The sequence below is a fragment of the Nicotiana sylvestris genome, chromosome 4 (assembly GCF_000393655.2).
Source record: "Nicotiana sylvestris chromosome 4, ASM39365v2, whole genome shotgun sequence".
NCBI lineage: Eukaryota > Viridiplantae > Streptophyta > Magnoliopsida > Solanales > Solanaceae > Nicotiana > Nicotiana sylvestris.
The window spans coordinates 147,912,714-147,922,983 of record NC_091060.1 but is presented as its reverse complement, the minus strand read 5'-3'; the positions used below and the strand labels follow the sequence as shown (position 1 = coordinate 147,922,983).

At 32.9% G+C, this 10,270-nt stretch overlaps 1 protein-coding gene across 1 annotated transcript; it reads left to right on the top strand.

The window, feature by feature from the left end:
• Positions 1–870: 870 nt before the first annotated feature.
• Positions 871–4,057, top strand: LOC104246083 (uncharacterized). The gene is made up of 4 exons (XM_009801824.2): positions 871–1,281; positions 1,910–2,105; positions 2,217–2,303; positions 3,658–4,057. The coding sequence occupies exons 1-4, from the start codon at positions 1,067–1,069 to the stop codon at positions 3,805–3,807; spliced, it is 648 nt and encodes a 215-aa protein (XP_009800126.1). The 5' UTR covers positions 871–1,066; the 3' UTR covers positions 3,808–4,057.
• The last annotated feature ends 6,213 nt before the right edge of the window (positions 4,058–10,270 follow it).

Below are 10,270 nucleotides of genomic sequence, written 5' to 3'. Positions count from 1 at the left end.
CATTCTAATGCAACATTAACAGATATTTAATGATGTCCATTCTAGACATTTCCGAAAATCGTTTCATTACTTCTTTTTCTTTAACGTGGGGTGTAGGAATAATAATTAGTCGTTGTGACAACAAGATCCATGGAGACCATTAGATATGAATGTGTTACAGATTTACAGTTGGATAGGTTTTCCATTTAACACACGTGTACAGAGCTCTTTGTCTTCTTACAAAAAAAAAAAAAAAAAAATTAAAGGATACTCAAGAACTAACTTTAGGAATTTGCCTACTTTGTTTCTCTATTTTATAATTTTACATTTCGACAGAATGTGATATAAACAATCTTCACATTTGGATCTGATTCATCGTGTAAGCCTCTTCTGTTTTCGAGAATTTTAACCTCAGTACTAAGCGAAATAGAACCTATTATTTACTTTTTCTTTTGGTTCCTTTTCTTTTCATTCATACGGAAAAGACAGTTAACAATGTAAATATTTGATTCAAAAGCATTTTGTGTTAGTTAAAATGGAGGAATAGCTGTCTCTTCTCACCAGAGACCTCAGAGAGAAAATGAGAGAGAGCACAATCAAGTTTTTTTCCCTCCTACCAATATCAACAAAGCTATAGTATATACATAAAAACATAAAGAATGGGCTTTGGCCTAATACATAAATCAATGGAGGCATTTTTAGGACCACTATTAAAGGGATAGCCAACATTTTTAACTCTAAACCATGTTTGCATGTTAGCCAAATAACCCTAAAAAGATTTAAGTATTTATCAAATATGTTAATGAAAAGAATAAGGTATATAAAAGAGAGAAATACACTTTCTAATACTAAAATGTTTATTGAAATTTCTTGCATAACTTCTATGAATTTATCACACTTTAAAAATATGATTTGAATTGAAACTCTAATAACTTATGCATATGTTAGCCAAACAACCTAAAATAAGTTTAGTGGACTCTCTTGTATTTTCAAGAAACTCAGTGGTGTCAGCATAGAAATTTTCACAATATTTATAAGAAATGGCGCGACAGTTCCTCTTTTGAGCTCCAAACTGTAATCGCCGGCGATGGACTTCAAATGCTCCGATTTGGGCCTGTGGAAGGATGCCCTATCTTCTTACGGAGTCCGTATCGAGTCACTGAACAAGCCCAACCTCGTCTCGCTCGATGATTTCTACCGGAATGAACTTCCCGGCGTTCTCCGGCAACGAAACCCTAGTTACATTACAACCTCCGAACTCACCAAGCTCATGCAATGGAAGCTTACTAGAGGCAAATGGAGGTTTGTACTTCCCTCTTCATCTTGCCTATGACAAAATATATGTACTCCTTCACTATCAATTTCTGTTACACACTTTCCTTTTTATTTTGCATCCGAAAGAATCACACATTTGTATATTTAGAAATAATTTAATTTTATACGCAAATGTCTATTGCTTGTTTTTAGACCACAAGTTTTTTAAAATGTTTTTGATTTCTAATGCGGCATAAAAGGGGAAGGAGGAAGATTTACTTTTGATAATTGCTATGGTAATGGACTCGACTATAGGAATGAATTAACTTGATATGAGTTTGTGTAAGTAATTGGTACAGTTTGTTCAATTTCTTTTTGGCTAATTTAAGTGTATTTTGAAGAATATAATTACATCTATGTTACATTAGACAAGGTACTTAAGGCTATGAAAAAATCCATGTAACACACAAATGAGAATCCAAGATTTGAACATTATGGGTTCGAGTTCCCAATTTTACTGCAGTTCATCTAATTTACTGGGTTCGAGATCTACTATGTACTTATTTGGTGAATTTTCTAGCATATACACAGTCCGAGCCAAAGCTACTGGGCTCGGATGAACCCATGAGTTATACATCAGATCCGCCCCTAGTAATGTATGATAATTGTTATGCAGGCCTAGGCTGTTGGATTTTGTGTCATCACTGGACGACGCTGTTGTGAGATCTGCTTCAGAGAAGGCATTTCAGTCTCTACCTGATATCTCAAAAGCTATTTCAGAACTCACTGTCTTGAAAGGCGTTGGTCCAGCTACAGCCTCCGCAGTTTTGGCTGCTTTCGCACCGGATATTGCACCTTTTATGTCGGATGAAGTAATTTTATCATTACTTTCTTGTTGTGGAAAACTCTATTTGATTCTCTGCGATTTGATGATTGAAGTGTAGTTAGATGATTGATTTATGTGAAAATGCCGTTGTTCTTAGGCAATGGTGGCTGCAAATGGTAACTCGAAAGACTATACTCTGAAACAGTATCTAGTTTTAGTGGACAAATTGCAGGCAAAATCCAAGGTTAGCTAGACTTCTTCTCTATGTTTTAGTTAAAATGATGCTTTCATCTGTGTGTGGTTACTCTGTTTTTTGAGAATGATATCATCAAATTGCTCAAACTGTGAAGTACTTCATTTAATTTATTTTTTTTGGAATACATGACAAAGGGCTTAGATATCGTTGTAACGTACCACATAGATTACAACTAGTAGAATTCAATACAAATAGTCACATATCTAGTTGTCATCTAAATGAGATTGATTGTGACCAGAGAACAATATTGTTGTAATGGTGTCATTATGAAGTAGGAAACCTATTGAAATCTTCTGATTTATTCCACCTGAAAGCTTGGTTGAAGAGAGATCCTTTGTCTTCCTAGTTCCAAATAATTCGTTAGATTAGCTAGGACAAAAATGCTGGACACCAGCCTATCATTGTCCTGGTTTACACTTGTATGTCCTAAGATATGTGGTTTTCTGCCTTTATATAGCATGTGGATATCATCATTCAGTTTGTGATGATTCCTAAAGTTACATTCAAGGCCACATCTATCAGGAAAGAACGAACTATCATGTTCTGTGTCAGACTTTGTTTTGTGCAAGTTACATTCAAGGCCACACTGTGAGGAAAGAACAAATGATCATGTCCTGTATCAGACGTTTTCTACATGTCGTGTTCAGATGAAGCAAGAATTCTGCTGCTGTTCTTTTACTAGGATATCAGAGAATGCTAATTGTGCGCGTATCTCCTAGAAGTTTTCTTCATGCCTCTTGTAGTCCTGCCTCAAATGTCCTTCTCTTTGGATGAAGATAATAATTTTTTGTGAAGAAAGGCACTACTGATGCTGGTGGGAGAAAGTGATTGTTGTGAATATACAGTTGACCTCAATGTAGAAAAAGAATGGTGTTTAGGCCATTTGTATGACAAGATTTGCGGCCAAGGACCTGATGAGATGGTGAATCAAGAACGCGATATTTATGTGATGGCCCCAAAATACATTTATGGTTTTCAGGAGTTAACTTGATTTCATATGCTGATTGATTCCTGGAAGTTTAAATGTCTAATGATCTTTTGAAGTAAAAATGTGTAAGACTAAAACCTGACCTCACGGATACCCTACCTCGTTCTAGATACTTAAGCCGTTAATCTTATGAAGGATTGAGAGTTTGTGTTTTCTGAGAGGAAGCGTCTAAGACTGAATGTGGGCTCTTTTACTCAATGCTAAGTGATTTTTCCCTGAACCAAAACAGAAGCTTTATCGTATTTGTAATTTGTTTTAGCTTTCTTTTTTCTAAACCCTTGGTACATTGTATATTGTTTCCTTTGAAGCGTACGATCTATCTCACTATGTGTTCCTTTGGCAATTGCTTAATAGGAGTTATCTGCAAAAGGAGACTGTTTTACTCCCTCAGACGTTGAAAGGGCGCTGTGGAGTTCTGCTGTGGGTGCCAAATTGGACGGCTTGTCACCAGAGCCTAAGGAGGGAAGCTTGAAGAGGCAGTCCAAGAGGAAGCGAGTACGGTGACCTAGATGGTGCTGGTTGAGTTCAGTAGGTGTTGATCAATCAGTAAGTTTAAAGTTGTTCTTGTTTGTAAGGTTCCTAAACTGCATGTATATATTGCTAATGTAAACCCTCAAAAGCACTTGTTTCTTGTGTTTTATGCATGCAATCAAAGCCTTTATCACGGCTATCTCTCCTAACATCTTTGAACCATTCTGTATAATTTTTGTATGAAATGATAGAGAAGACGATGAAAATCTATTCATCCCTAAAATCCTAAATCTTTCTTGAAGGTGCAAAAATTATAGAATAGTAGAAGCAGATTACTACAACATCGGAAAATCAACCTTGATTGTTGACATTTTGAAAACCAAGTGGCGTTTGCTTCAAATTTTTTGTAGAGAGATTTGTATCCAAACAAGAAAGAAAAGTTTTTCATTTCTATAAAAATTGAATTTTTTTTTCTTTCTTGGTGTTTGATTAAAAAAATAGTATTTGTATTTTCTAAAACGATTCTTCAAAATTTTCAAGGTGGCATACTGAAAATGCCTACTCCCCAAGGCTAGCGCTTCTGTATAATGTTATTTAATAACATTATGTTAAGAAACCCAAATATCTCTCATGCCATGGGCAATATTTTTCATAAACAGCGGATTTAATCATCATTGAAGTGGTGCTGGTTTGTCTGTAAAGAACTAGTATATTGAATTCAATCACCACCTCATGTGATGCTGATTGCCTGTGCGAGATTGTATATTGAGAGAAAAAAAAAAGGACCATGCGATTCCGATAGTGTATCATGTGATGGCTGGTAAGCGTGAAGGACTCATTGTCTTCCTAAAGCACATCTGCCCAAACTTCTTTTTTTATTGAATATAGAAAGGAAAGTATTATTTCATTTTTAAAACTCTTAGAGCCGCTGAACAGCGGCACTAGTTTGCTAATATGAATGTTGAAGTTGTAACGAGTTTTTTGGCAACAAAAAAAATAATAATGTTACATGTTATGCATTCTTTTGTTTTTCATTATTAACCATCTCTTATTCCAAGTCTATCGATTAATCCAGATTTGCGCTAGGCAGGCTCCCTAGGAAAGGGAGATAAAGCTTTTCCTACTAAAAAATTCTCCTTTCTTGGAGTTACTAGTATAGACAGCCCGTGCAGTGCATGGGCCAATAACACTGCTAAACAATATAGTATAGTTATGAATAAAGAAGAGAAATTCTCATAAAGTATTATGGTTGCATATTCAGACGTGCAATGAATATAATTTCTTCGCGTAACGGATACAAACCAAGGCAAAATACAAAAATACCAAAAATTAAAATGCTCTTGTTGAGAGGCAAAAATCAAGACCTCCGCTTACTAAACGGTGCTCCAACCAACTAAGCTATGAGATCCTATTGCTCTCTTATTTCAGTTCAAAACAATTAATCATTTATTTCATGGATTTACTACAAAATTTCAAATATAGTTATGGATGATAAATTTGCTAAAAGTATAGCTACAAATAATAAATACAACATATATATATATTTGTTGTGTAGTGTAATTTTTCCAATTTTTTTTTTATCTTTTTGTTGGTCCCAAATATTATCAGAGAAATAAATTGTAAAAGACAACTTATATGTTCTGACAATATAAGTTTTAATATCATAGCAAACATCAGTTTTTATATATTATTTCAATTGTAAAATATGGCAATTCCAAAAAAAAATTAGATTGTGTGCTACAACCCAAGAATATTATGAAATTGTCCCCTTTATTTACCACTTTATTTTGTGTTCTTTATAAATTGGTTGAGAATTCTTCTTTTCAAACGTTTGATCATCAAAATCTTTTAGTTATCTTTCACTTTTGTGACTACTTGTTGGAAGTTAATTTTTAAAGTATAAACTTTATGTTGATCTTCAAAGAATCAGTTGGAAAAGTAATATTTTTATTGGTAGAGAAATTCAGTATCATCAATTGGCCTTTGTTACCACTTTTCTTCATATTTTTGGAAATATATTTACATTAGATTACCATTTGCAAAGTATATTTTTCCTTTATGCCTATATCTACTTCAATTTATAGTTCAAAGACAATTATGTTATTAGAATTGATTAGCGACGTGCATCCAGATGTTCAACCAAAGACGATTTAAAAGATTCCAAACTACCTAACAATGGCAATAGGATTGACAAATTAAAATCAAGAACCTTAATGTTTAAATCTCCTCATAAGTCATGGGAAGCAAAATTAACATGCTACACATCTTTCTATTTGTCATTACCAAAATATTTTTGAAAATCTTTGGAATATATTTGCATACATGGTTGATTTGAAAATTGTTTAATTTTTGAGCTTTTATTTGTATATAAAGTGATCATCTCTTTAAAACTATTCTCTTAGATTACAATAGTTAAAATATCACTGTTCAAATTGAACAAAAATGATTTATCACAGTTAGAGCAAAATAATTGCCACTAAACATATGCATGCAAGAATGTAGTGATAATTTTTTCTCAATGAAGATGGATTCCTCTTTGAATTATATGCTCCGTCATTGATTTTTCAGACTAAATTTCAAGCAAATTTGGATATTACAGAAGAATGACATTTTCTACAAATAACCTTTTTTTTTCTGTTTAAACTTTTGGTCCTCCTAAATCTCAATTAACTATATCATAGACCTTTAAACAAAATGAGGTATTAGAGAATAAATATAATTTCTAAAAAGAGCCTTTTGTTTTACCCTTCTTTTTTAAAGTTTTGATGATCCTAAATTTCAATTAACCCTAAATTCTAAACGTTAAAAGAGGAGATATTGGGGGGGGGGGAATCTAATTTATATGTTACTTTGTAATTTCTCTAATTTTCCTTAAAATCTTTAGATTACTGGAGTCGACAGATTTACTCTAAAATCAAATAGAACAATTCTTACATTTTCTATGAGAAGTTAGTTGATTAAGTTTTTGCTTATTTAAGGCTTACTATTTTTCTGGTCCTGATTCTAGTTTTGTATTTTTACGATTAAACTAACTCTTCCTAGTTATATGTATCAAAGAGACAATAAATTATGTGTAAAATAGAGAATTCAAATGAGGGCCAGTGTTGTAGTGTCTTGAGAGTTATTACGTGTGACCAAATTGATCTTTCGGGGCCCACGTTTAAGAGAAGATGTACTTTACTTTATCTCTCCAGCCCATGTTTATCTGGTTTTTTCTGTCCAAGCAAGGGAATGCACATATATAATGCAATAATGTACAGCGAAATACCAAGAATGCCTCATGACTGGGAGGCATGTTGACGGGGTCCTGCCTGCTATTCCCTCTTATAACATAGTAATAAATAAGTAAATGCAAAACCTCAGTCTAAGGGTGAAAATATCCTAACCAGCTTATTGGCTCCTAACCAATCGAGTGTTTTATCTAGATCAATCGACATCATACATTCTACTGAAACTAATTTCTCGGAAAATCAGCTATATCCATTCCTCGTTGGCCTTTCACCTCAACCTACGCCCTATTTGGGACTAGGGTGCCACTTGCCCCCAATTCTCTATGCTCGGTTTTACAATCACGGTGGTATATATTAGCTTCATACATGCACTGATGCTTTTAATTTATTTGCCTTTTCTCTCTTCCTTATTTTACTCACAGTAGTTGCCATCAATATATTAGTCCTATGGGTGTACAAATGAAATCGACAAACCGCACTAACTCATTAATCTGAATCAAATAGAGAAAAAAAATAACTATGGTTTGGTTTGATTTGATTTGGCATTGGAAAAAAAACCCGATCATATTTGGTTTCGTTTGGTTTTAACTAAAAATAAGTCAAACCAATCTGACATTTTATATATATATATATATATATATATATATATATATATATATATATATATATATATATATATATATATATATAAGTTTTAAATATATTTAATACATAAAAATATTTATTGTAGTGTAGTTTATAAATATTTCTTAAGATTTTTCATAGTTTTATCTTTTAACATATTATTTCAAGCTTGGGCTTATAATTTTTGAATACTCCAATAAGTTGTATAGTCCATAAATGTTAGTAATCCCAATAAATGCTAAACCAAAATTAAATCAATACTAATGTTAATAAAAGACATTCAATTCAATTGTACTATGAATGAAAATAGTGTTGGATATTTATTTTTTTAGTTTTTTCATGATTTAGATAAAATGTATAATTTATTTTTCTTTTACTGGTTAGTCATGTAAATAATAGCACTTATTAGTCGTAATTTTAAATTATGTTTGTTTCATTATGGCTTATTAATAATATCTATTTTATGTGATTTTATTATCTTTATTGTTGAATATTTTAGTACAATGCCATGACACATCTCATATTTATGTTATTTTATTGAAAAATACCTTTTATAGTTCTGTCTTACTAGGATTAAAGAAATATTTGGAGCACAAATTTTACGTTTTGTGCTATGAAGAAACAAAACTGAAAAAACCCAAAAACTCGAAAAACCGAGATTAAAAAGTCCGACTGGTTTGGTATTTAAATTTAATACTCTGATACAATTGATTTGATTTGGTAATTAGAAAATTGGAGCCAACCCACCAATCACTATACATCAAGTCTTAACTACCGTAGATCAACTATATCAATTCTTTGTGATCAGCGATTCATTATAATCAACACTAATTTCATATTGATTTTCAACGTATCACTATCTTTTTCTTGTATTCAGATTTAAGAACCGTTATATTTACAAAATTCAAATAGTTTTAACGCTGATTTTATAACCTCCACTTCGTACTCTTATCCTTTCTGCGGTTTGATTCGTTTGGTTTGGACCCATTCTCTCATTGTTCGCATTCCCAGTCAAGAAAAGAGTCTGAAACTGAAATGATGGATTTTTGGACATAAAATATATTTATACAGTTAAAAAAAGTTATATTTCTATATAAAACGCAGTATTATACTGTATTTTACTTTAACGAAAAGTTAGCCGTTAAAATAAAAAAAAAGTATTATACTACGTTTTGCTAAAAATGCATTATAATATTGCGTTTTACTTCAATTTGGGCCCACCAAATTAGTGTTATGCAGGACTGACATAAATAATTTGTTTTTTAGTGTAAAACGTATTATAATACTACGTTTTACTGAAACGTAGTATTATACTGCGTTTTACACTAATTTTTGGGCCCACCAATAAGTGTTCTGCGGATAACTGACATAACAATAATTCAAATACATAAAACGTTTTATTATACTGCGTTTTACATAAAAAAAAAATTCTGCACCCCAAGCTAGGACTTGCCTTATTTAAAGGTGTTAGAATTTTATGAAAATCCATTCAAAACTTTCCTTCAAACTTCCGTTCATACTTCTCTTCTTCTTATCAAGCATTTTTTTTATAATGTTTGAAGAGCCAAAAATAAGGGTTTCATTATATTGGGGGAGGGGGAGGGGGGTTAGGTTGTAATAGAGAATAACTCTGTGATGTTAGTTCACCTCCAGTGTCATGTTAAATTGCCGCTTACAATGGAGTACGATAAATTAGTATTGTTGTTATGTAAAAAAACGAGTGTGAGGAAACGTTCGGTGAACCTTAAAGTAACCGGTAGATTTTCGTATTCTGTGACTCCGCAGGGGTTTGCTTATTATTCTGAGTTTAACATCGAAGATGATGAAACTCTTAGAGAATTTTTGCGTATTCCGGATGAATACAGAGAATTTATTGTAATAAAATTGTTGGAAATGTATGTCAAGGTTGAAGACTTGATTTCTCTTGTGAAATGGACACATTCAATGAGAATCACTTCAACCTGGATGTAGACTTGATTTCTCTTGTCTTGATTCCGTATTTGGAAGTGTCCATTAGGTTCAAGATTAAAGAGTGTATTACAGTCGTCCACCAGGAGTATGGTTGTACTATAACCAAAAGAAAGGCATATTTCGGTCGCAAACATGCTTTTGAACTTATTTATGGCAACTGGGATAAGTCTTTTTCATCTTTGCCTAGGTACATGACCGCACTGCAACACTTTAACCCCGAGACTGTTGTTGAATGGAGGCGTGAGCGGAGTCCGGACAGACCCGAATATATTTTCAACTATGTGTTCTGGTCATTTAAACCAGCAATTGATGGTTTTGTGCATTGTCGTCCTGTAATTTCCATAGACGATACTCATATCTATGAAAAGTATGATATTAAGCTTTTGATTGCAGTTGCAGTAGATGCCAACGGATAAATATTTTCACTAGTTTTTGCCATTTGTTCCAACGAAAGCGAAGAGACGTGGACGCTTTTTTGAACCAGTTGAAGCAGTACGTTGTCAAACAACATTCATGTATTTGTCTAATATCTGATCGACATGGTGGTATTTTAAGTTCTGTACGGCATTTTCCTGAATGGCAGGAACCCTATGCATACCACCGTTACTGTGTGAGGCACCTGAAAACCAATTTCCAGAAGAAATATCCTGACAAGACCTTGCATGATTTAA

Coding starts and splice junctions, on each gene's coding strand:
- LOC104246083 (XM_009801824.2), top strand. CDS start 1,067: ATGGACTTCAAATGCTCCGATTTGGGCCTGTGGAAGGATGCCCTATCT. Junction 2,106..2,216: donor CACCTTTTATGTCGGATGAA/GTAATTTTATCA, acceptor CGTTGTTCTTAG/GCAATGGTGGCTGCAAATGG. Junction 2,304..3,657: donor AATTGCAGGCAAAATCCAAG/GTTAGCTAGACT, acceptor ATTGCTTAATAG/GAGTTATCTGCAAAAGGAGA.